At 41.4% G+C, this 26891-nt stretch overlaps 1 protein-coding gene across 6 annotated transcripts in view; it reads right to left on the bottom strand.

The window, feature by feature from the left end:
* The window catches only part of PPP1R12A (protein phosphatase 1 regulatory subunit 12A), a 213420-nt gene that overhangs the window by 23444 nt on the left and 163085 nt on the right, over positions 1-26891 (bottom strand). For all 6 annotated transcript variants that reach the window (XM_039497659.1, XM_039497673.1, XM_039497666.1 and 3 more), the window contains 5 exons: positions 21311-21401; positions 18943-19134; positions 18576-18747; positions 17259-17377; positions 14445-14510 (listed from right to left, as the gene is read on the bottom strand). In XM_039497659.1, coding sequence (XP_039353593.1) covers positions 14445-14510; positions 17259-17377; positions 18576-18747; positions 18943-19134; positions 21311-21401 — 640 coding nt within the window. The remainder of the gene's footprint in view (positions 1-14444; positions 14511-17258; positions 17378-18575; positions 18748-18942; positions 19135-21310; positions 21402-26891) is intronic.

Here is a 26891-nt window from a genome sequence, read left to right as displayed (position 1 = left end):
TTTGGCCCAATAAGAAAAAATTCCTTCCTGATCCCAAAACCCAGGTGATCAGTAAGACCCACTCTTTCCATCCTGGAAACAGTCCCCTATCTAGAACTACAGGGCAGGAGTGGGGCAGCTGGAGAGACAAGGGAGTCTTGAAGCCTGGGTGAAAAATTTCAATTGTTTGGGGAGGAAAAATCGGCTCCTACTCTCTCTCCCCAGTCTACCAACAGGATGCAAGAACCCAAGGAAAAGGAGTGGCATCTGGCACTTTGGGAATGCACATTCTACCATCACCTCCAGGGCAGAGCATCCTTTTTTCTGATCCCGCTAACATCCCACCCGCTCACCCACGGTGGAGGGAGCATTTCTCAGGCATGCCCTCTTCTCCCTCCTCCTCACTTCTGGGGCAGTGCATTCCGACCAAACATTGCCCTCCACCCCCCGACCAGGAGAGGATTGTTGTTGTTGCCGCCTTTATATTGTTTATGTTGTTTCCTTATTATTTTCTCCTCTTGGTCCCTTTCAAAGTTTTTCTGTCTCAACCAAAAATATTCTGCATATAATAAATACTTCTAGAAGATCGTATTAACCCTTTGGACACTGGCATTTTAGGACTAGCAGGGAAATGGGAGCTCAGGAAGACATATCTGCAGCATTCAGAAGGTTTTTCAAAGAGTTCTGCATAAAGTGAGTTTTGGTGAGAAGTTTCCAACACAGATATCTGTGAACATTCACATCACATATAGACTGCTTGAATGCTGTAGCAAATTTTCAGTTGTCAGTCTGTGTTCCTAATGCATTCACAAAACTGAACAGAGTCTGGTGCCTAATTTTATCCATAAATTATCCATTACACTGCTTCATTTTTTCCCATCTATGCAAGTAACAATAATGCTTATCTCTAAACATCATTCACTCTACTGGGGCCATATAAACAACAACACTAAAAAAAAAAAAAATCACAGATTCCTATGAAAACATATATTGTGTTCACCATAGAAGTCTTGTTGACCCTTAGGACAACTATCAGTAAGGAAAATAAAATGAGAACATATGCGCACTAATCATACCCTCAGTCACTGTTACCGAGCAGTTTTTATAAAACTGCCACACACAGATGATTTAAAAGCTGAAAAACAAGACTGGAGTTCAGTATTAAATCACAGTCACTTGTGTCAATCTTTGGTGGCTGCCTAGGTGGAATTTAAACATACAGTGCCATTTGTTATCCTAATACTGGCAACCTCAAGCTTCCAAAAGTTACGACCCAGTACTCAAAAAATGACATTCTATTCTATTTCAATTCTTATACTTTATCTATTACTGTGGTGTTGGCTTAACCATCACAAGACTTTAAAAATAAATTACATTTGTGTTTTGCCTGCCTGGAGATTTTTGAGCCTATGATGGCATGTGGCCCATCAGCAACTGCCAGTAGCAAAAATCCCCAACTCCTGGAGATGGGGCACTAGATGGGGAGGGCTCTCAGTTACTACAGATAATTATTTCCCAGGTGTCTAGCTGGTAGGTCTTGCCCACATGCTCAGGGTCTAACTCAGTGGTCTCCAAACTTTTTTGATCGCACACCCCTATCAGTAAAACATTTTTTTTTCCCTTCAGCAAAGCAGGGGGTGCGTGCTAAAAAAAGAAAAAGCCACTCGGACTCCTGGTCTAACTGATCATCATATTTGGGATTGGGAAGGAATTTTCCCCCAAGTCAGACTGGCTGGGACCCTGGGCAGTTTTCAGTTTCCTCTGCAGCATGGGGCATGGGTCACTTGCAGGTTTAAACAAGTGTAAATGGTGGATTCTCTGTAACTTGGAGTCTTTAAATCATGATTTGAGGACTTCAGTAACTCAGCCAGAGGTTATGGGTCTATTTGAGGAGTTGGTAAGGTTCTGTGGCCTGAGGAGATCAAAAGATGATCACGATGGTCTCTTCTGACCTTAAAGTCTATGAATACACTTATATACAATTTGCATGTGAAAATACAAAAACAGAAAGGCAAGCCTCCCTCTGACTGCTGGGTGGTGATCCATCTGTCATTCCCTCATAATTAAGGCTAAGATTTTGTCACTGTTATTTTTATTAAATATCACAGACAGGTCACAGGCAATAACCAAACACTCACAGAAGCCCCTGGTCTGTCCCTGACTTTTATTTAAAATAACTATGTCAAAATGGGGAGGGAGGAGGGTCCAGCATCCACACCCATGGTAGCTGAGAGCACGGGGTCCCCACTGCTGCCAGCAGCATCTTAGAGCCGTGGGGGTGCCCCTGCTGCCCAGGAGCTCTGGGCTACTCCTTCCCCTCCCCTCGCTGGCTGACAGCTCCTGCCCCACAGCCCTGAAGCTGAAGCAGGATTCCATGACAAAATTTTAGCCTCTCATATAACCTTGGAGGTGGGAGATCTCTATTTCCTTCCTTCTCTATCTGTCTTCCATATCTCCCTCTCATCAAAGCTTTCAGCACTCATAGAATCATAGAATATCAGGGTTGGAAGGGACCTCAGGAGGTCATCTAGTCCAATCCCCTGCTCAAAGCAGGACCAACCCCCAGACAGATTTTTACCTCAGTTCCCTAGATGGCCCCCACAAAGATTGAACTCACAACCCTGGGTTTAGCAGGCCAATGCTCAAACCACTGAGCTATCCCATTCTCCATGCCTGCTCTTGCCATCTTCTGTCCTCCATGTTGACCTCTGCCCCTCACATAATCCATGCCTGCCCTCCAATATCACCTTGTTCTTGTTACCCTTTCTCACAGTCTGTCCTCCAGCATTCCCTTGATCCCTCTTAATTATTTCCATCACAACCATCCTTATATCTCCTGTTCCCTCACTGTCTCCTTCCTGTGCCATGCATAATGAGAATGACAGCTGGTCAACTGAGATAATAGTAGCCTCATTTCTATCTGCAAAAGCTTAGGGAAACACTGGTCATCTTAATGATGGCAACCTGGCTTCCACTGAAAGTAATGAAAGAGTGGCAACAGTTTGTGAAATGAAAACTTTTAAAATAACACCTAACATCAGACTTGCAATATTATCATGAGAGTTGGCAGTTCTGTGAGGCCTTTAATCTTTGTCAAGTGTCCTGGCCAACATTCCAGTTCTAGCAAATCAGGTTCTAACATTCCAATTTTTGAGCATTATTTTTGCTAAAAGGCCAAATAGCTATCCCAAAATAATAAGACGACATGGATTGCAATTCACAAGACTAAATTAAATTCTGAAGTACAATCTAATTAGTAAAAAGATACACAACAAACTAATTGCTGAAGACTACCGGAGCACAATGAAACAACACATCACTAAAGTAAATATCTTCCCTACAGCAAACCAGCAACAAACCATGTCATTCAGGCACGTCTGGCGGCAACAGTGTGAGCTATTCAGTGGTATTGCTCTGGAATGCACATTTTAAAATCAGTGCTTATGGCAACTTAACTACTGAAGTAACTTCTAATAGTTAAATTATTTTGTCACCTTCCTCCTTGAAATCCATCCTAGTTGTGAAAAGATTTCATTGCTAGTGATATGACAAATGATCAATTTGGACAAAATTTTGCAATCTTTCCTTGGTTTGTATTCATGCAAACCAGATCTGATTCACCAGTGCAGAAAATGGATGTGCCTATTTTCAGTGAGCCCTGGCTTACAAGCAGCACTGCTTGGTAACCCCTCTCTCTCTCTTCCTACTCAGCATTCAAACCAACTTAAGATAAGGGTTTCTAGAACCTGACACTTAGAATAACAGAAACTATTGGTAATCAACCTATAGCATTTCTCTAGCACAATGCTACATCAATGGAATGCATTGATCTGGAAGACAATTCATCTTGAAATTGAGACTACAAAGGGATACCAATTCAGGAAATGAGTATAGAGAGCAGTGAACAGTACTGGTATACTGTAATTAAATATAGGGCTTCAATGAAAGATCTTTAGTTTTTCAGACTGAGGTATTGCAGAACCATTTGCAGACAAATTTTTTTTCTAGTTTACTCAGCAATTTATCTTTATTTCTTGTGTGGGTCTAAGTTCATCTTCCTTGTGAAAGCACAGATTTCCTATAAGTAGCAAGGTATTTTGAATTTATGTGCTGTATTGGGAAATCTTTGCTCTTGGCACAGAGCAGCTGAAATAAAATTATATTACAATGACCTTCAAGTTATAAACTGTTACTGCTGTTTGACTTTTTTTCTTTATAAAAAATAGGGATGAATGATCAGCTAACTAGTGAAAATGCAGTTCTGTACAGGGAACATCAAAGCATAGACTGAGGACTTATAAACAACTTTTCAAAGACCTCTGATGTTGAAAAATATTTAACTCGTTTGTCAGGTTTCTTACAGATTTCATGCCAAAAACCATTCTGTCTATTTCAACTTTCTTTGTGGCATCTGCAAGACTTATTCTTGACCTCTTCCCTTCAGTTTAAATTCTTGAGTTACCGCCAAGGCTGTCAGAACTTTATAGCTGCCATCTTCTGTCTCTGGCCTGTAACTTCACTAGGCAATGAAAGCAACAGCAGCACCACTTAAGGGAGTAACAGAGAACTTCATTATCTCAAATGATCTTTATTTTCTGACCAACATGTAAAATAAGCAGCAAAATCAATAGATTATTCCAAAGTGTATTTAAATATTTTCAAAAACATGTTATGAATTTTTATTTGCCCCACAAACTGTATGGGTTATTGGGGCTGGTGGTCTGGGTATGCAGAAGTGAGAAAAAAAACAGTTTTTCCAATATTAATCATCACAGTTAAGGGTCGGCAAGTAAATTTTGTGCTTGGGACAGCAAGTATTCCCAACAATTGTGCACAGGTGCCTTGGAGGCAGGAGTTTTTCAGTTTCTCTCTAAGAACCACACACAGCAGAGAGTTTACGATTATTCCATAGAATGCAGTATTTAGAACCATTTGAAAGGAAGCAGAGATTTCACTTCTTGTCATGGAATTTAGGAATAGACTTTAATCAAAAGTCAGTATTCAAAACATTTTCTAATCTAAGTTCTTTAGAGATGGCCAAAAATTGTCACAAAATATTAAGTTACCAGTTTAAAATTTCAGATTCAAATGTGAAAAATTATTAATAAAATGGTTGCTATTTAACTGGAGGAACAAGAGACTTGAAGTCTGCTTAGCCTTACAATAGGATTGAATTGTAAAAGACTGTCAGAACTATAGGCCCACACCAGCACTGCAAATGCTGGGAACTGAGCTAAGAAAGAAGCAGCAGAATTTGCACAATATTTTGAAACACAAATATAAGATGTGGGGTTAATGTTTTGAACAAGTTGCAAACTAAAAGAACTTTCACAAGTTCAAAGCAATTACACCCCAAACTCAATGTATTCTCTGGTAAAATGGACCTGAATTCTGCAGAACTCTGGCTGCATCAGACACATCAGCTTCAATTATATTTGAAAATGTAGGTTTTTAATAGCACTGTATTATTTATTTTGATATTAAACCCATTTTCATGCTGTCCCCATATTTTCTGATTATAATATATCAGATGTTTGTATAAACAAAGCATAACTGTAAACTGGAGGTACAGCTGTTGGAGAAGAGAACTCACACATTTTCAGAGCTATTATTTTAAGTGGTCCGCAAACTCAGTAATACACAAAAATTTATAACTGGTTAATATTTTCAAGGTACAACCATAAGAGATAGGAACAATTTTAAAAAAAAAGAAAGACTGGACACTGGAACCCATTTCTGTGACAGGCCATGGAATATGCAGCAAATTCTATGGTTGCAGAATTACAGAATACATGAATGGCGCCCTATTTACTCCTTTGGCTTCTAGTCTAGTCATACAAAAAATGTGTGTTAATGGTAAGGTTGAGAAATCAAGCAATCATATGCCAGGAAATGAGAGGTAAGCTTCAAAATCAATCTTAACTCTGCCTCCAACTCTCATGCGTATGCCTTAAAATATCACCTTTGCCATATGATGTTCGTCCATCGTTGTCGATGAAGACCTCAACAACTCATTCGTTCAATGACCGGGCTCTGTGCGTCCGAAGATGACTGATCAGTCCGATTTGTGCGTGGAACGTCCTGTCACACGTCGGGCAGACATGTGATGGCACTGTCGATGATGTGTGGGTAGCTCTGGACTTGCGCAGCTCACGCTTTCTTTCAGCCTCAGCAGTATGCCTTGCCTCAGAGGTATTACTGCCTGTGTGAATGAGGCTGCGCCATGCTGGACGGTTCAGTGCGAGGGTTTCCCATGTGGCGGTGTTGATCTTGAGGGACTTCAGAGAGGTCTTCAGCGTGTCCTTGAACCGCTTCTTTTGTCCTCCATGGGAGCGCTTTCCCTGGGTGAGTTCTCCATAGAAGAGCTGTTTAGGAATGCGCTCGTCTGACATTCTCACAACATGTCCGGCCCATCTGGTCTGGGCTCTCATCAGCAGTGTGTGAACTGACGGCAGACTGGCTCTGGTAAGGACTTCAGTATCAGGCACTTTGTCCTGCCATCTGATTTTTAGAAGCTTTCGCAGACAGGAAATGTGGAAGTGTTTGAGCCTTCTTGCATGACTCCGATAGACAATCCACGTCTTGCAGGCATACAGCAGAGTTGGAAGCACCACTGCTCAGTAGACCTTCAGCTTCGTTGGTAGGCTGATCCCTCAACGTTCCCAGATGCTGGAGCGCAATCGGCCAAATGCAGAGCTGCCTTTAGCAATTCTGCAGTTTACTTCATGATCGATTGACACTGCTTGGGAAAGGGTACTGCCCAGGTACGTGAAGTGGTCCACTGCCTGAAGTCTCTGTCCATTTACAGTGATGGACGGTTCTGAGTATGGAGCGTGGGGAGCTGGCTGGTGCATGACCTCAGTCTTCTTGATGTTAATGTTGAGACCGAAGTTGTTGCATGCAGATGAAAACTCGTCCATACTGGCTTGCATTTCTGGCTCTGTAGTAGCATTCAGAGCACAATCATCGGCAAAGAGAAAGTCTCGAAGTACAATTTCCTTCACCTTGGTGATGGCACGCAGTCGCCTCAGACTGAATAGTTTCCCATCAGTTCTGTACTTCAGGCCTACTCCTTCAGTGAAGTGTTGAAAGGCATCAGTCAGAGTGGCAGAGAATATCATGCTGAACAAAGTGGGTGCTAAAACACACCCTTGTTTGACGCCGTTGGTGACTGGGAAGGCCTCAGATGTTTCACCGTCATCCAGGACATGAGCCATCATACCGTGATGAAATTGACGTACCATTCGTATGAATCTGTCTGGACAGCCGAATTTCGACATGATCCTCCACAGGCTCTGGCGTCTGACAGAGTCGAACGCTTTTGTGAGGTCCACAAAAGTTATGTAGAGTTCACGATTCTGCTCTTGACATTTCTCCTGTAGCTGACGCGCAGCGAAGATCATGTCAATAGTCCCACGTCCCTTGCGGAAGCCGCACTGTGATTCTGGCAGTAAGCCCTGCTCCAGGTGAGTGATCAATCGGTTCAACAGAACCCGTGCAAGAACTTTCCCCACTGTAGAGAGCAGAGAGATTCCACGATGATTGTCGCATACCTGGCGATTGCCCTTCCTCTTACAGAGGTGCACGATGGACGCGTCTCTAAATTCCTGTGGAATGGATCTCTGCTTCCAGAAGGACTGAAACAGCTCAGTGAGTTTTCGTAGCAGCACGGGTCCACCGACTTTGTACACCTCTGCTGGTATGGCATCTGACCCTGGGGCTTTGCCACCTGACAGCTGGTTGATGGCTTTCTTCACTTCATCCTCTTCTGGTGAAGCATCCATGGAGTCATTGACTGCAACCTGGGGCATCCTGTCAATGGCCTCATCATTGATGACTGAGGGGCAGTTAAGAACTGCTTCAAAATGTTCAGCCCATCTCTGGAGAATCTGCGTCTTCTCTGTAAGTAGCACAGTGCCATCAGAGTTCAAGAGGGGAAAGCTCCCAGAAGACTGTAGACCATAGAGTGCGTTGAGGGCTTCAGAGAACTGCTTATAGTCATTCCTGTCCACATACGCCTGTATTTCATCTGCTTTGGTGCTCAGCCACAAGTCCCGCATTTTGCGCAGTCGGTTCTATACTGTTCTGTGAGCGTTGATAAAGGCGGTCTTCTTTGCCGCTGAGGATGGGTCGTTCTGATATGCACAATGCAGGCGGTGCTTCTCAGCAAGTAAGGCCTGGATTTCTGCATCATTTTCGTCAAACCAGTCTTGCCGCCTGCATGTGGAGGGCCCGAATACCTTCGATGCAGCTGTATGGACAGTGTTGCGGAATCGCTCCCAGTCTTTGTCAGCGTCATCCTCAATACGAAGATCAGCAAGCTCATTCTCTAGGTCTTCCGCTAGATTTTCAGTGATGCGGCTGTTCTTCAGCTTCGACACGTTGATCCTTTTGAGAGCCTTACAGCCTTGTGGTCGTCTCTTCGGCATGATACGGAGCTTCATTTTGGATACTATGAGCCTGTGATCTGTCCAACAATCAGCGCCGCACATAGCTTTTGTAACCCTGACATCTTGTCTGTCCCTTCTCCTGATGATGACAGAGTCGATCAGATGCCAGTGCTTGGAACGGGGATGCATCCACAAAGTCCTGTTACGGGTAGGGAGGCAGAAGACCCTATTGGTGATCAGAAGGTCATATGCTGCACAAGTTTTCAGCAGTAACAGGCTTCCCCCGATGACTCCTTCCCAGGCTGCAGCATCGCATCCGACTCTTGCATTAAAATCACCAAGCAGGATCAGCTTGTCTGTGCGGTGCACTGATGATAGAGCATCTAGTTCTTTGTAGAATTTATCCTTCACATTCTCTGAGTTGGTCATTGTGGGAGCGTATGCGCTGATCAAAGTAGCTTGTTTTCCTTTTTTAGGCGGAAGCTGCATTGTCATGAGTCGATCATTCACACCCTTCGGGGGACTTGCAAGTTTCCGAACAAGATGATTTTTGATGGCGAAGCCAACTCCAGATTCGTGACGCTCATCATTGCTGCGGCCACTCCAGAAGAATGTATAGCCTCTGCCTGACTTGGACAGCTGTCCTTCATTAACAAGGCGAGTTTCGCTAAGCGCTGAAATGTCAATGTTGTAGCGTGCGAGCTCTCTGGCGACAAGTGCTGTTCTTCTCTCCTGTCTGTCTGCCGTGATGTTGTCCAGTAGCGTGCGCACATTCCATGTGCCAATGGTGATCGGTGTCACTCTAAGTTTTGTTTTTGTTCGACCGCTTTTATGGGATCCCCGCCAGCCGCGGTATGCTGGCCAGGGTAAGGTGAAGCAGGCAATGTTTAGCGCACCTTTTCTAGCCCCCTCCTCATTCTACGGAGGTGAGCAGTGCAATCCTGAATAGGGCTGCTCAGTCGCTCAAGACGACGACGAGCTCCACTGCTGCTTCGGTCAGTGAGGAACGACCATTATACCTGAGCCACCTGCGTGCAGGTCCACGGCTACAGCTCCCAGTGTATCCACACCTGTTGTTTCGTCGCTTGCCCATCACCACAGGACTTGATATGATGTGATATGATACGATGTCGAGACTTGCGCGTGAATTGGATTAAAGTGAGGGAGAGTTGTGCGACGTCAACCTCACTCTCTCTTCCCAGTTCCTATCTGTATCCAGTGGCAGGACAAGAGTCAAGACGGCTGGAGATAGGGCAGGGCATCTTTGCCATTATATAAATCATTATTAAAAATACAGTTTTTAGTAATACCAGCTAGAATTTCTTATACAACCCTACCTACAACTCAGTACACAACAGTCACACAATTTATGTTTGAAGAAAATAGTTTAAATAACTTTAAAGTTATGAACATTCAAAGTTAAATGACACAGAACTAGAGACAGTTTTAAGACGCTCTAATGGCAAATGATAAGTCTCAGTGTGATAGCTTCATATGTTTAAAGCTTTACAACTACTGAAGTGATTTCTCAAATTTCACCTCTGCCTCAAATCTCAGTGTTATGTACAGAACAAATATGAACAAAACACATTCATTTATTTTTTCCCCCCCAAGGTGCAAATATAAGCTTTCTGAATAGAACGCAAAAAGCTTTTTCATTCACCCACACTGTTGTGCTTAAGTTTTGGAAAACAATTCAGTTCCTAGGTAAGAAGCTACAGGGAAATTCCCAGCCTACAAGGCATTAAAGTGATCAAGCTATCAACAAATCTAAAAGAGAGTAATGAAGCATGTTGCCGTTCTATACTATAGTTTATGCTATGGTAAACATTTTCCTCCTTCAGCAATGCAGTTCAATTTCCAACTAGTTCTCCTGCAACTCTGATGCTGGAATCTGTTTTTCTGGAGGACGCACCTCATGCCTGCATCTGACAAGTAATATAGTTTCTAGCCCGATTAGTTTTTTTTCCCCCCTTTCTTCTGGCTTGTTGTATCAAATATTCCTTTTGCTTTCTTAAAAATTATTATTCCCACCCCTTGTCAGGATTCTTGTTACGCAGGTATCTGTTTCTCAACTTGCGTACACTACCTGGCTACTGTATTGTGCACAATGCTGAAGTGGTTCAGCTGGAGGCAGAATCATTTGGAAAAGCAAGAACTTAGCCCACCACTTCTTCTTTAATGGACAAGGAGCATGGTATTTAGCTAGTCCAATCCCATGTAAAACTTAGGATCTGGACAACATTTAGTACTGGTAGAGTGTGTAGCTTTATTTGAGAAGTTCATTCATGAAATCCCTCAATTTAGCATCCATACAGCTTTGCATGCATCACTCTGCCCCCACCTCTCTAACCTACATGCTTTCATCAAGAGATTTAAAAAATATATTCAGTTGCCCCACACACAAAAGTTTATTAAAAAGCACTTACATAATTTGGGGCTTGATTTACTATTGTATTGCTTTGGCTTTACATTCACATAACTCCTTCGAAATTACCATAATCACATATCAGACAACAATTCCACAAAAAGAAATAAGGAAGAAGTGAGTAATGCCCAATATAGCAACATGAAAGAATAATTACAGATCTGAGGGCAACAAAGAATCTGCACTGGAGACTGATGAAGGAGAAAGGAAATATGAACACACAATCCATTAGGCTTATAGAAAAGACACAAAAGCAGCAAGAGAGGACAGAATGAATCATTTAACCAAAGCGGTTGAGGAATGTGTAAAGACAGTTATACAAACACAACAAGAGGGAAAATATTAGAAAATTGGGAGACTAAAATAAGACAGTCTGATTCACCAGTGTGTTACTTCAATGTTCTGGTCAACAGAAATGTATTCTCTTATGCCATATTATGGTATAGTTTAAGATGTAATCTTTTTTTCACCCACACTCAAGTCAAGACTTTAATTTCAGAGACCTGTCTTGCCGATGTCACCACCACCAGGAACGCGACCCTCCATGACAGGTGGGAAAGGGAGCAGGAACCCAGCGGCTCAAAGGGCGGGCCAGTGAGCCTAGAGAGGACCAAGTTAAGATCCCACTGTGGGACAGGAGTCCGTACCTGCGGGAAGAGTCTCTCGAGCCCTCTCAAGAATCTGACCATCATGTCATGAGAAAACACTGTCTGTCCTTGGATCGGCGGGTGAAAAGTGGAGATGTCCACTAGATGCACTGTAATAGAAGAGTGTGCCAGGCCCTGGTTCCTCAGGTAGTCCAGGACAGCTTGTATGGAAGAACGCAAGGGAGAGAAGCCACGCTCGGCCACCCAGTGGGAAAACCTCCTCCACTTGGCCAGGTAAGTCAGTCTGGTTGAGGGCTTCCTACTCCCCAGGAGGACCTGTTGGACTCCTTCTATACAGGTCTGTTCCTCCAGGTGCAGACACACAGTATCCATGCCAAGAGGTGGAGGGACTTGAGGTTGGGGTTCTAGGAGCCGTCTGTGGTCCTGTGACAGCAGGTCCAGGTGGTTGGGCAGGGGCCAGGGAGGGGCTGCTGAGAAGCTCATGAGCATGCCGAACCAACGCTGGGTAGGCCACGCTGGGGCGATCACGACAACCTGCGCTTTGTCTCTCTTCTTCTTTGCCAGCACCCTGCCAATGACTGGAATCGGAGAGAAAGCGTACATCAGGCTCCCAGACCATGACAGGAGGAAGGCATCTGAGAAGGAGCCCTTGCTCAGACCTTGCTGAGAGCAAAACCGGTGGCATTCCCTGTTCTGTCTGGTAGCGAAAAGGTCCACAGAGTTCCCCACCTTTGGAAGATCATGCAGGCTACCTCTGGATGGAGCAATCACTCATGGTGAGAAGAAGTAGTCACTGCTGAGCTGGTCTGCCAGGGTATTCTCGACACTGGAAAGTTGACAAGCTTCCAGGTGGATTTCGTGGCTGATGCAGAAGTCCATAGATGGAGTGCCTTCTGACAGAGCTGACGAGCACACTCTGCCTTGCCTGTTGATGTAGAATATCGAGGCTGTGTGGTCCATCAGGACTCATACCATCTTGCCTGACACGTGGGGCAGGAAGACTCTGCTTCGAGCAGTCCAGCTGGCGTGCGCTTTGACATTTGGTTGTAACTGCGCCTCCTCCGGGGACCACATTCCCCCATGTCTGGAGGTCGCCAATATGTGCACCCCAGCCGATGTCCGAGGCATCCAACACCAACTCAATGGAGTGAGGGGGTTGTCGAACGGAATCCTCTCCAGGACTGTCCTGTGGCTGGTCCACCATCGCAGCAAGATAAGTATCGCCTGGGGAATGGTAATGATCTTTGCCAGAGGGTCTCTGGACTGGGACTAGATTGTTCCCAGCCATTGTTGCAGGGGATTTGCATTGGATAACCGGCCATCCATGCCTCATGCTAATCGACCGGTAGTGGGACGTCGAACGGGACCAGGAGCTACTATGAGCCAGTTGCTGGGAGGATCATTCTGAGTAGGGCGACCTTCCTTTTGGACACTGGTGATGATGGCACGGAGATCCGCGGTCTCTGGTACCTAATCCATCCCAGGCCCCTGAAGATGGTCGGGGCTGATCCCGGACTTCTTGCCAGGTGGTGAGTGCCTGAAAGGGTCTGCACCAATCTACCAGCAAGGTAAGCCTCGAGTCCGATCAATCAGTGCCTCCGGTGAGGGGACTGAAGAAGGCTCTGCCTCTCCTGTCTTGAGGTGTTGGCTGCGGGCGAGTGAATGTTGGCAGGACGTCCCTCTTATGGGGAATGGTACTGCTGAGGCATAGGCTCCAATGCGGGTTTTCCCCAAGATCGGGGTACCACAGAAGCTGGTGAGGGCAGCATCGGGAGTGTCAGGATCTCCTGAGCTGCTTGAACAGCTTAGTGCGTTGACAGCACCTGAAGCTGGCTGGGGCCTACACCACTATCCGGAGTCACAGGCAAGGCATGGGATGGGCTGCACCGCTCGACTTTAGATTTCCCAAGGGGGATGCTGAGCTGCCCAACATGAGTCTTGGCTTGCTCCCTGCCCTCTCCTTTCCCTTGCGGGAGGTAGGAGATCTTCCCCTCACAATCTCTTTCAGCTTCTTGACCGGAGCCATGGAGGGAGACCAGTGCCAGCTCACGGATGGCGCCAGGGGAGCACTGCGCACGGAGGCCACGATGCGGAATCAGACCGCTGCTTCGGTGCTTGAGTCAGTGCCGACTCCATTAGAAGTGCTTTCAAATGAATACCATGCTTCTTTCTCATCCTAGGTTTGAAGGATTTGCAGATCCTAATGTGCACTAATGTGCCCCTTGCTTAAGCGCCTTAGGCGGCTGGTATGTGGGTTGCTGACAGGCATAGGCCGTTTGCAGCAATCTAAGGGCTTAAAGCCTGGGAACGGGGCATGCCCCGACTCCCGGCTGAGTCCTGCTCGGGACTAAGGAAGAGTTTGAGAACTACTACTAAGGATAACTAAGAAAACTACTATGTATAACTATTTTACAGGATTTCTAAGTTTGCAAGAACAGAGAATGAATCAGTGCTAGCCGAAGCAGCAGATGTTCCAGCACCGTCACTGGTGGCAAGGAGGAACTGAAAGTGGGGGGAGTCGGCGGCGCCCCTTATACCACGCCATGCGGGCGCCACTCCAGAGGGCGCCAGAGCCAGTCTAGTCCAGATAATGCTGAGGAAAAAACTTCAGGCACCAGTGCATGTGGCGAGCACATACGTCTAATATGGAACGGACATGAGCAAGCACTCAAGGAACTACTAAGAATTTCCTCAACTACCGGCCTAAGCATCAGTTAGAAACAATATCAATATTTACAAAAAATTCTACTTATCTATACCTAGAATGCAAGAGACGGGGAGGTAATACTCAGCAAACAACCACTATTAAAATATATTAAAAACTATCATTAAAGACTGTAGTTAATTTATAAGCCAGAAGACATCTTTCACACAAAAAACGGCAAAGGAACTGGTACTGAAACATACCAACAAGCTATGATTCAAAAGATACCCCATCAGATGTGTTCTTATAACCGAATCTAACTGCAATGAAAGAAAATTAAAACATAAAATGTGTCTCAAGAGATCACAACTGAATTAAAAATACCCAACAATTACCTGAGTTTCTTTCTTATTTGTTCCTTCTTCTGAATCAGACTGGTGTTCCTGTTCATTTTCATCACTCTGGAGAAAATAATAGTAATAAAAATAGTAAACTTTTGAAATGCTATTGAGTTTTAAAACATTTTATATTTCTAAGGTCAAAATTCAAGACAGAGGGCTGGTCTATATTACGGCTTAAGTCAATGTAACTTACATTGCTTAGGGGTGTGAAAAAGACACCCCTCTGAGTGACAAAAGTTACAGCAGCCTAAGCGCTGTCCACACCAGTGCTATGTCGGCGGGAGATGCTCTCCCACCAAAATACCATCTGCCTCTTGCAGAGGTGGAGTAATTATGCCGATGGGAGAGTGCTCTCCTGTCAGCATACGTCTTCCCTAAATGCACTACAATGGTGCAGCTGCATCGGTACAGCTGTGCCAATATAACTCTATAGTGTAGATTCGCCCAGAGTTTATTTGAATTAAATCTATTTTGTATAAAAGCAATAGAAGCAAACACAAGGACAAGAATTTCTTCAAAAGTATCCCATAATATTCCTGGATGGCTTTGTTCTGTTTAACAAAACAAAATGGCAGAAACATTGAACAAGTAGATATTTTTAGTACTAGACTGCTATATAATGGAAGAAAGTTGGATTATACAGTTGGCATAAGGAAACACTTGCTTTTACAACAATGACATTTAAACACATTTTTAGAAGCAAAAGGAAAAGGCAACCAATCCCACCATTGAGAGTATAGGCCTTCTTGTTAATTTGCTCAGAATTCACTTATCTTAATTACTTTCAATTATAAATGCACAGTAATTTGCAGAGTACAGGATAATGGATGTACTTCTCACAAATTATGTATGTAGATTAAGAGGAGGGAGGGAATTTTGTTCTAAATTGATCATCATTGCTTATGATTCTCAACTGTGAAACTACCCGTTAACATTATCTTGCATCAAAACAGCTGGATATAAAAGATATCTATTCTTGCCCATTAGACACTTGTTGAACTACACTTGAAGGATCATGAACTTTTTTTTTTTAATGGTGTAAGTATCGTTCTAAAATTACAATACTTTAGGTCAGAAGAGTTTTAAAAACATCACAAACAACTCTGGGACAGTGGCTAAGGTCAGGGCTCTCTTCTCTGGACTATCTTAATAGGCTGGACAGGGAAGGTATTTGTTTTATATACCAGTTCTACAAGCTTCTTCAAAGGAGTGAGGGGCTTTGTTTTAAAATCAAGGCAGGAAATCCAGGAGAGAATGGGCCTATCAGGCTCTTCTGAATTTTATCCTCAATTTCTTTTCTCTCTTATTCTCATGCCATGTATGCAATCCAGAAGGCATTATTATTAGTAGTAGTAGTATTACAGTAACACTTGGTGCCTCAACTCATTGTGCTAGACACTGTACAAATAGAGTAAGTGAAAGTAATTATTTGTTTTTTACCTATTGATCCTACCCAGATTCCTAGGAGCACTTTATGTTAACCATTTGACACTGTTTCTGAGCCACTTTCTAAACTATGTCAATATTTTACCTCTTATACCATGACTTAGTTTTCTTAAATGCTTCTTGTGACAGACAGACTTTGTCAAAGGCTTAAAAAAAGTACAAATGTGTTGTCAACTGGTTTTCTTTAATCTATTATTTGCTCAAAGAATTCTAGTAGATTAAAGATAAATGATTTTGGTTAACAAAAGCTGTTCTGGTTTGTCCCTATCGTATCATGATCATCTATGTGTTTTAGAATTTTTCATTATAATAATTTGATATGCGTACTGCGTGGAAATGTTATTATCCCTTCAAAATAAGGTGTTTTCTAAAGGAATGATCAATACACCCCAATTTAGATGTGTTTAAATCTGAACCCAAGTTACTGCTGCTCTCATTGTTTACTTGCACTGTACAAGTGGACTCCATTAGCTTGTAGACCTACACAGAACAACTATATCTGAGCACATCCGCAAAAGTCACTTCAGGCATGATAGGCCTATGGGTTTAGCAACTGGTGTGGCCACACTCATGCAAAAGGAATGACGACCTATACAGTGGTCATCTCATTCTATAAGGAATAACGTCCTACGTATTGGTCATCTCATTCTATGTATTACTAATCTAAATGGCCTGGGAAGAAATCCCAGACAATATAAACCTCAACAATCCATGCTACTCCAACATGCTAACATATTTTATATAGAGAAAAACATGTTACGAGCAAGATTGTAATTATTTTTGGAAAAACCCACTAGTATGAGCATAGTTGAATCCATCTCATGATGTTGTATTTCCTCTGTTTTCCAGAAAGAATCATATTAAATCATATAACTCAGTGGTTCTCAAACTTAGGCAACCCAAGGACCCCCATTTTATTTAAAATTTTTCACAGACTCCAAGTCCCCTGATCAGCCCCAAGGCCCTGCCCTCACTCCCTCCCTCAATACCCCCCCCATCACCCCACCTCTTCCTGTTCCCGGTCAACCCCTACCTCTCCACTTCCCCACCCCCTCCTCCAAGCATGTCCCATCCCTGCTCCTCCCCCTCCCTCCCAGCACCTACTGCACACTGCTGAACATCTGTTCCCCGGTGTGAAGGAGGTACTGGGAGGGAAAGGAGAAGTTGAGAGAGGGAGGGGGAGAAGTTGGATCAGCGGGGCCCGCGGACCGCCTGGAGTAACTGGGGGTCTGCGAACCCCAGTTTGAGAAACACCGATAAAAACTCTAAGCTATTCCCTATTATTTTAATGTGATAATTTTATATACATTCTAAATTATGTGAAATAGACGCATGTTTTAGTTGTTTTAAGCAGTTTCTCACATCTTGAGTCCAAAAGGAAACTCCTGTAGATCTTCGTTTTTCTCTTGGTCGCCGCCTGTCTCTTATTGATTTTGACTGTGATTTATCTTCTTCCTTTTCTTCTTCTTTTTTCCGGCCTTCTGTTAATAACAACATTTTTTAAATATGACACAGAAATCGTGTGATCTTCTGTAATATACAACTTACATGTTAATCTGAGAGGTGCTGGGGCAAGCAGCTCAGTAGCCAGTTTTATAAATTATGTGGTAACACACATCTACTCAGAACACAGTTGTGAAATATTGTTGTAAATATCATTTAAGTGGTCTAGCAAGTATTTTGTATTTCCCAATCACTCTCTGTAACATTCTACTTTAGCCACCTAACCAAAATATTTCAATATAATACTAAGACTTCTGACAACAATCTAGAGGTTGGTTCTAATATTCAAGCTTTAAAACTTCTGCCTACTTTTTATTATGGGGGCATCTGACTGAAGAGAAACAAGCATAAAAGAATACCAGGTCACACTTCCTCACATAAATATTTCCTTAGTTATAGCATCAAGAATTCAGTGCAATTGACATATGTTCATTTGTTTAAGCTTTCTTTGCAAAAAAAACCTCTCTTTTCGGACAATGTACTGAAATTTTCTGGATTTCATTAAGATTGTGCTACAGGTTTCCTTCTTCCTTAAATTTAGTTTCAATTCAGCATTGGCCTTACTGACAAACTTTCTCACTTTTGAGTTCTGATTTTCCACCTCTCACATGCTTTCAGCAAAATAAGCATTATTCACGGTTGCACAAACAAAACATTTACTTCCTCTAATGTATTTTTATCTATTTATTTACCCTTCTATTAATACAACAAATCATACATAGCCAGCAGGCACTGTAGTAAGCACTACACTAACTTATTTATTTCAGTGCTTCCAGTCTTCACGGTTTTAAAATGAATCTGTTAAAAGATGAACCAAGGATGAGATAGAAACAAAAGAAATAAAACATTCCAGGTGAAAATACCCCTTTGCTTTGATTTTGGCTTCCTTGAACAGCACTCTTTTTCCTCTCACCAAACAGAATTGCAACATAGTATTATGGAAATCTGACCCAAATTCAGGATCACTTCACAATAGAAGGAAATAAAGTATTATATATTGGGAGGCACCACTTGAAGACAGTTCTTCAGAAGATAATGATCCTAGGGAGGCAGCGATGCTTAAAGTGGCGTTAATAAATCCCTTACCTCATAACACATGCAGTTTAAGACCCTCAGTAGAGACAAAAGATCCTCTAATAAATAAGCAAAGAAAAAAGTCAAAACATATAGTCTTACCTCTCTCATTTTCTTTTGTTCCACTCCTGGGATAAACAGAAGTTATACCTATAAGGCTGTTTGGTCTGTTTACTTGACTTGAAGTAGAAAGAGAACTAGTGGAGGTGGAAAGCGAAGAGGATGATGAAGTAGTTGGAGTTGTAGTTGAAACTGGCCTATAGCGATGATAGGGCTGTTCAGCAGAAAAAAGTAAATATTAATTTCCAAAGATTAAAAGGACACAGATAAAAATACCCATCATACAGGATATTAACATAAGACATTTAAATAAGTAAAGAAAACTTAAGCCTACTATAATTTTAGTACCACCAAACAAAAATTAAGATTTATACCAATTACACCACTTAAAAGGAAAAGTATGAGATACCTCCTCAAGAGTTCTGGAATATCTTTGTCTAAAGTCATCTTCTTTAGTTTCTGATTCCTTCTTGTCCTCCTGTTTTTCTTTGTCTTGTTTTTCCTTCTCCTCCTTTTCTTCATTCTCTTGTTCTCTGGTTCGTGTAGGACGACTTCTTCCTATAGTTTTTTCAGCTTCTTGAAGATCAGTCAGTGTTACACCCTGTGGAAAAAAACAGAAGCAAAAAGCAACATTTCAACAGGTGTCACTTACAGTTTTTACTATTACTGATGGCCAGTCTATAAACTCCTAAAATAGATTTAAAGTTTTTAACTCTGGAGTGTTTTTCTTCCATTTTGCAATTAACAAAACTTACTCTTCATTCTGTACCCTCAACACGTGCCTGCTAAACTGTAGATCAATAATGGCTGCTTCTGTGATATGATTTTCACAGACATTACACTTCTAAATCATGGTGGCACTTTTGAAAATTCCACCCTAGATCTTTTCCACTGTATTATAATATTTTAGAGAGAAAGTTTATGAAAATACAGCAGTATTCATGCAATAGACTGCTGAATTTAAGAAGCGTTGAGCCTTCAGACATTCCACTGACTAAAACTAGAGTTGTGGGTACTCAGCACATCTGAAAAAAATCATGCCTGCAGCACTTAATGCCCTTACATTTCCTCACAGTGGTTTCTGCTTACCTGACATTTATCCTTAAGAATGTTCATGTTACTTTGAAGATAAAATTATCTGAGCTGTCCACTGCTATGGAAACAGAACATCACAAGGAAATGCTAGGTAGTCTCTTCTTGAGTTTCAGCCAGTGTGATTTACTGAAATTCTGATGATGCCACCTGCGAGGTGGGACTAGAACTAACATATGTGAGCTAGAACCTATTGTCTCCAGCATTGATAGAGACTGTCAACATTTCCCTACAGAAGACATTGTGTCAGCTGTTCTTAAAGAAACTGTTGTGTGGCCTCTTTTCTTGAAGCCAGCTCTTGAAAGAGATCATTTTGCTGTCAACTCTCTCTCTTTTCCAGGGAAGGGCATGGACAGGCTTGTGGTAGGGTAGCTCTGATAGTTTCTTCAATTTACAGATTCTCTTGACTTTAGTCAATCTGATTATAGGTTTGGTTTTAGATTAGAAAGTGCAATGATTATATTATTTGATTATTTCTTCCTAGCCCTGGATTAGGTTAAAGCAACCTTGCTGAATCATTTATATCTGTCAGCAGACTCTAATGGGTGGATGGAATCACTTTTTGGTGTTTCTGCTGCTATCTTTTTGAGTGGACTCAAATGATAATTGTGGACAATTGCTCCTCTGCCTTTAGGGCATTCATGTGGGGGTACTAGAGCTGTCTATTTTGTCTTCCTCTTTGTTTTGTGTGTATTTGAGGATACTGGAAGAGTTAGTGAGAGGATGTGGGCTGCAACATATTCAATATACCGAGGACTCCCAGATCTCTCTCTTTTTTGGTATGGGCTAGTGCATTGGAACACGTGTACTAGGGGCTATATGATTTTTAGCGATTAGAGGAGTTGTAACTGGCTACCACTCAATCCAGATAAGATGATGATACGGTTTGTTGTTGGCTGGGGAGAAATAGCTGAAAGACTGTACCAGTGCCCGAAATCAGAGTGTGCAACTATTATTTGTAAAAGACATACACAAAACTACAGAGTGTTCTTAGATCTTGGGTTAGTCCTAGATGTTCAAAGAGCACTTCTCTCCCTCCCACCTCCAATCTATATCTAGGCATACTAGCTTGAACTTTTCTCTTTGATGTGGAACACACCACAGATCCAGGTCTGTCACTTCAATCAAGGGCCCATTCAGAAACTGAAGCAAATATAATATACCAGGCCTGCTTCTTAAATAGAGTTTCAAGCCTTGAGCACCTCGCACTGTGTTTCAGACAATGTAATGGCTACCAGTAAGTTTCCTTGTGGAATTCAAAGTGTTGGTTTTAAAGGTCTAAATAGCTTGGGACCCAATTATCCAGGCATGTCATATTGTCACAGCTAAAAACAATAAAGATGTTCAACTGGAGCCACTTTGCTATATAACAGGAAAAGGCTTTCAGGAAGACACTCTGTGGGGAAACCTCTGCTTGCTTCCCTCCAGTCTGCAGTCTGGATCTTTAACCTTAAGGGCACACTGGAAGGCCCATCTTTTCTCCCAAACATTTTGAGAGGAAGAGGTTTAAATTTGGAGAGGTGGTGCTGTTTGCAGTGTGGTTTATTTTATCTGCTGGTATGTACTGAGTTTACACTGGGGAGAACAGTCACTGTATTTGAAGTTTTACTGTGAAAATTATGATGTTATTGCAGAGTTTGGCACCAATTTATTTGTTCATAAATGAAAAGAACAAAAAACTGTACCTGTGTGGATCTTCTGGACTGTCTTGCTTGCCTGGATCTAGCTTTTCTTTGGGACTCAGACTCTTCATCCCGAACAGGAGTGAGGTATGATCTAAAGAGTAAAATTAAAATAATATTCAATAACCACTAATTTTTGCACAATGCATTAAATGATAAAAGAAATGGACATTTGCAATGTGATATGATTGAAAATCAATGCAATTATTAAAAAACCCAAAACTAAATTCTACATAATGTAACTTGATTCATAAATCTGTCTTTGAAAATGCAAGAAATACAGAACTGTATTTTGAATAAATCTTAGCATAATTATAGCCAGTTAATCTTTAAGTGTTATATCAGAATTATGTCACCAAAATGCACTACTGATCTAGACAAATATCCTAACCAGTCAATTTTCTTATTTACAATAAACTCATTTTGCCATTTTCTCTCAACACCACTTTCTTACGCTATTTTGGTATTCTACCAGTCTGCTAAAACAAGGGTGGAGTATCTCAGATATATAGTGTGTGGGTATATATGAGTGACTATGAAGCTTTAATGTACATTTTATATGCTTAATGTAAAGAATATTGCTATTACAGGAAAGCCCTACTATGCCATCTATTGTCTCAGAATATTAAAAACCCAGAGTATGTGACTGCTCAGTAAATGAATTTGGAAAACATTTTAGAAACAAACCATATTTAGCACTGATTAGGTAGCATTGTTACCAAGCAAATCTATTTCATATACGAGTTTGCTATTCCCCTAACTTTAGTCTACTCTGAATATAGCTATAGGTTAGTGAAATATTGTCATTTTTTCAGTATTAAAGGTTTGTAGTCATTTTATAAAAGCAAAGATCATACAAACATCTAGAACAACAGCCTCTAAATAATAGATTTTTAGCCATGTTGCCAAGCAAAACAAAACATTAAAACATAACACATAGCCTCATGACTAATCAACCTCCTCAAAAGTCCATGGCAGTTAAAACTCCAAGTAGTTTTACAAGACACAAGATCTAAAACTAGCACTCCTCTCTAACTCTGGGGGAAAGAGAACAAAGTTTTCTGAATTATTTTCATGAGAGATTCTGTTTCATATATAAATTTGAATGTCTGCTTTTGAGGCTTCAACTTTCTCAGATTTGAAGGACAAATCTTGAACCCAATGTAAAATGTGTCTATGTGACCAAGGTCTTATGTGACTTTCATGCCCTGCAAAGGAGGACAGGACAATTTGTATAGAAGCAGATCCTTAAATCCCACCCCTTCCTTCACCTTAGCCTGTACACCTACAGCCCACTGTGTATTACCATACAGGGACCCCTGCACATAGGGGGGACCCAATTTATGGATGCTCCACGGCTCCTTTACACTAGCTCTGATTGCGTAAAAGAGTTCTAAAGCCATCACAAGGGCCCCAAAAGAATATCTCCTATGTACAGGGAGACTTCTCTGCGGGTGTACACTACGCCAACCCTTGACCGCTTCCATCAGAAGCCCACGGGGCAGGTGGCTTGCTTGGGTGCTCTCACAACCCTGCTATTCCAGCTGCTTTAATAGCCCACAGAATCTGTTGGCTGTTCACTACAAATTAGTCCAGGCAGCTCAGTACAAATTAATCCAGCCCTCAAAGCTGCTCTCACGTGTGGTAGAGGCTGGCCAAAGCCTCCACAATCACAGCACAGGGGAGGTGCCAAAATGTGAGAAGCCATTTCCTCCCTGAACTTTCTGGGTCCTCATGCTGAGCTACGTTCTGACACATGGATCAGCTGTGCTCAGGGTTTATGCTCCCTGCATCCCCCTCTCCCACAAGTATCTTCCTACCTCCTTTGTGCAGCAGAACAACAAGTGAGGCCTCATCAGCTGTGGACACAGGATCTGCCCTTTACTGAATTATCTATAAAACTATAATAATCCCATTAAAAATCTTAATGGAACTGCTGATTTTCTATTACAGAATAAACCAGTGCTAGACCTATTAATAATCAGTTCTTTGCTGTGTAACACAGTTATTTAAAAGTATCAAGTATATTTTAGCATCTTTAGAGTAACAAAGTTGGGAAAAAAAACTGAGAAGCAGCCAAAAATTAAGGCCTTGAAACAAAGTTCTATTCACAAATTATATATCCTGCATTCCAAGTTTGAGGACAACAAACTGTGCAGCCTTGAACCATTCTGGGTCCCAAAAGTGGTCAATGTATCCATCTTTCACAATAATGACTTAGCTACTATTACATTTTCTGATGCTGTATACAAACCGGTTGGTTATGTTTTATTAGTTTTTTTGTAAAGCACATATTTGTTAACGTTGGAAACATTCCTTTACTTTTGGGAGACCGCTCGCTAAAAACATCATTAAGAACAGTTCTTCAAATTAATGAGATGTTGGCCAATTTGAAAACACTAAAATTATTTAACAACATTTTTGAGAGGATGTTCTATCTTTAAAAAAACCAAATAATTGCACAAACTAATATTGGATTATCACCCATGTTCTACCTCTACTTTACCAACAGACAGATTAAAAATGAAAAGACAAATTTGCCTTAATATATACAAACATAGCTATTTCTACAAGTGCCCTCCGTCCTGCTATGTAACATCTATAAAATACTATCCATAAGAACATTCATTTCCCATCCTCCTCTTACCATCCATGTAGTATTTTTGGTAGCTCTTCTCTTTTGCTAGATAGCGAGGCCTAGTCTAGATTAGGAAAAAAGGTTTTAATTTTTTAAAAACTGGGCTAGCTAACATGTTTGGAAATACCACTTACCACCTAAATCTTGCCTTCATCAGGAAAACCACATATTTTTAGCTTATTAGGTAACAAACATGTTAAAATTCGAATGTAGAAGGGACCAACCGCTGCTGGCAGCCCTGGGGGTGGGGTCACTACTTTGCCACTCCTTCTCCCACCCCCATCAGCACCCAGGAGGCTGTGGCCGCATGAAAAGTCCCCGAGGTTTACCTCGGCTGGCTAACGCATGCTGAAACACAAACTGCCATGTCTGCCCTAGGATTTTAAGATGTTAGTTATTTTTAAACACACACACACACACACACACACACACACGTTTTATATCACCTTAAAAATTGTCTTAGATGGCCAGGCTCTACTCTGGGCTTCCCCCGATTAGACCAATGAGCTAACAAGATTTTAAAGGCGTTAAACTGCTTCTACACTAGATGCTAAGTAGTGTTTCAAATTGTGGACTGGTTTACACTAGAAAATTTGATCAACCCAGCTACATTGCTCTGGGGTGTGAAAACTCCACAACCTTGAGCAACGTAATTAAGCCAACCTAAGTCTCTGTGTAGACAGTGCTAGGTCAATAAAAGAATTCTTTCATTGACCTAGATACCATCTCTCGGAAAGGTGGATTACCTATGTCAACAGAAGAACCCTTCCCATAAGCATAGGTAGTGTCTATGCTGAAGTGCTACACTGGCACAGCTACAGTTGTGCCTCTGTAGCATTTCAAGTGCAAACAAGCCCCATGTTAGCAACCCTGAATTAGCAATGCACGAGTGCTAATGTTCATCAAATTATGCACCAGGACCCTCAAAGTCTTTTGTAGTCACTACTTCCCAAGACAGAGTACTCCATCCTGTAAGTATGGCCTATACTCTTTATTCTTAGATGTATGACTTTACTGAAATGCATAGTTTGCCTACGTCTAGCTTACCAAGCAATCCAGATACCTCTGTATCAGTGACCTGTCCTCTTCATTATTTACCACTTCTCCAATCCGTCATCTGCAAACTTTATCAGTTATGATATTACGGTTTTCTTTATTGATGAAAATGTTAAATAGTGTTGGGCTATGAATGGATCCTTGGGGAATCTCTATAGAAACACACCATTTGATTCCCCTTTTACATTTATATTTTGAGACCTAACAGTTAGCCTATTTTTAATTCATTTAATATGTGCCACATTGATTTTGCTTCTTTCTAATTTCTTAATCAAAACGTCATGCGGTTCCAAGTAAAATGCCCTACAGAAGGCTAAGTGTACTATATCAACCAAATTTGTATTCTCATAAAAAAAGTGAGATGGAGTTTGACTTCCATAAACCCAGGTGGACAGGCATTAATTACATTACCTTCCTCTAATTCTTTAAGTTCCATATCAGCCATCCATTATTTAGCCCAGAAGAGATGTCAGACTGGCAGGCTTATAATTACTCAGGTTATCTTGTTTACTCTGTTATAATATCGGTACAAGATTAGCTTTCTTCTGGTCCTCTGGAACTTCCCCAGTATTGCAATAGTTACTGAAAGTCAACATGAACAGTCCAGAGAGCTCGCTGAACTACTCTTTTAGAACACTTGGAAGCAAGCCATCCCACCTGCTGATTTAAAAATATCTAAACTTTGCTAGCTTCTGTTTAACATCTTCCCGAGTTACTGTTGGAATGGAAAGTATTTCATCATGATATAAATACTGATCAAAAATATCTATTGAACATTTCTGACTTTTATTACTGACAATTCTACCATTTCCATCTAGTAAAGTACTATTTTAGGATTGTTTTTGTTCCTAATATAATTAAATAACTCCTTATTGGCCTTAACTCTGCTAGCCATAAATTAATGTGTGTCCTTTTTGCTTTCCTTATCTATTTTCTAAAATTCCTAGTTTCCTGTTCACATTAATTGCTCCCAGCTTTTCCTTCCTTCCATTCTCTCTCTCTCTCCTCTCACACACACACGATATCTTCTTTCAGACCTCATTTCCAAATCAGGTTGTGACTGTTTTTGTTTTGAAACAAGGGTAGCCTTCTTTCACAATTGTGGATTTTTGGTCATCTAGTAAAATGTTCTCAAACAATTGCCAGTTATCATTGACTTTTTTTGTTTAAATTTTCTCTCAGCTGTTCTGACTAAACTGTTTTTAGATTTGTGAAATTGCTCTTTTAAGGCACCATGTACATATATATTACTGGTTTGGACCTGAATCTCTTTGCACATCACAAACAATCAAACCATCATCATTTTGCACCTTCGTTTAGTCACTTTGAATGTGGTTTAAACTAAACCAGAAAAAAAGCTACTCTTACACTTGATCAAGAGTGTTCAGACACGGAGTTACACTGGTATAATGATACTGGTGTAACTTTCCAGGTAGATAAACCTCTAGTCTAGACAAAGCCCTAGAGCCTACAATTACTATACTAGTATTTGTTACTGCTAATATACCTATAATGGAAAAGCTCCCATACCACTAGAATCCTTTTTATAGGCTTATAATTCTGTGTGCAAAAAAGTATGACCGATTAAAATTGCATAAAGATTTATCTGATAGAGTATTTTTGACCCACACTTCCCTACTTTGTTCCCAATTTTTTTTTAATTATTTACAGTTGAACACTTTCACTACTTCAACTTGCCCCAAAATGCACGGTTTGTTTAGGCACTAGAATAGCTTTGAATGGGTTTACTTTTCAAGTAAGATTTTGAAGACATTTTGTGTATTAATATGGACTAAGTCACTATATATATATATTTTTTTTAATATTTAGCAAGCTATGCACTACACATACAATCAACACTTTTCATTTAAATCAGTTTTACACTGCACC

The sequence above is a fragment of the Mauremys reevesii genome, linkage group 1 (assembly GCF_016161935.1).
Source record: "Mauremys reevesii isolate NIE-2019 linkage group 1, ASM1616193v1, whole genome shotgun sequence".
NCBI lineage: Eukaryota > Metazoa > Chordata > Testudines > Geoemydidae > Mauremys > Mauremys reevesii.
The sequence above is the reverse complement of the archived record's forward strand: the minus strand, read 5'-3'. Positions and strand labels throughout refer to the sequence as shown.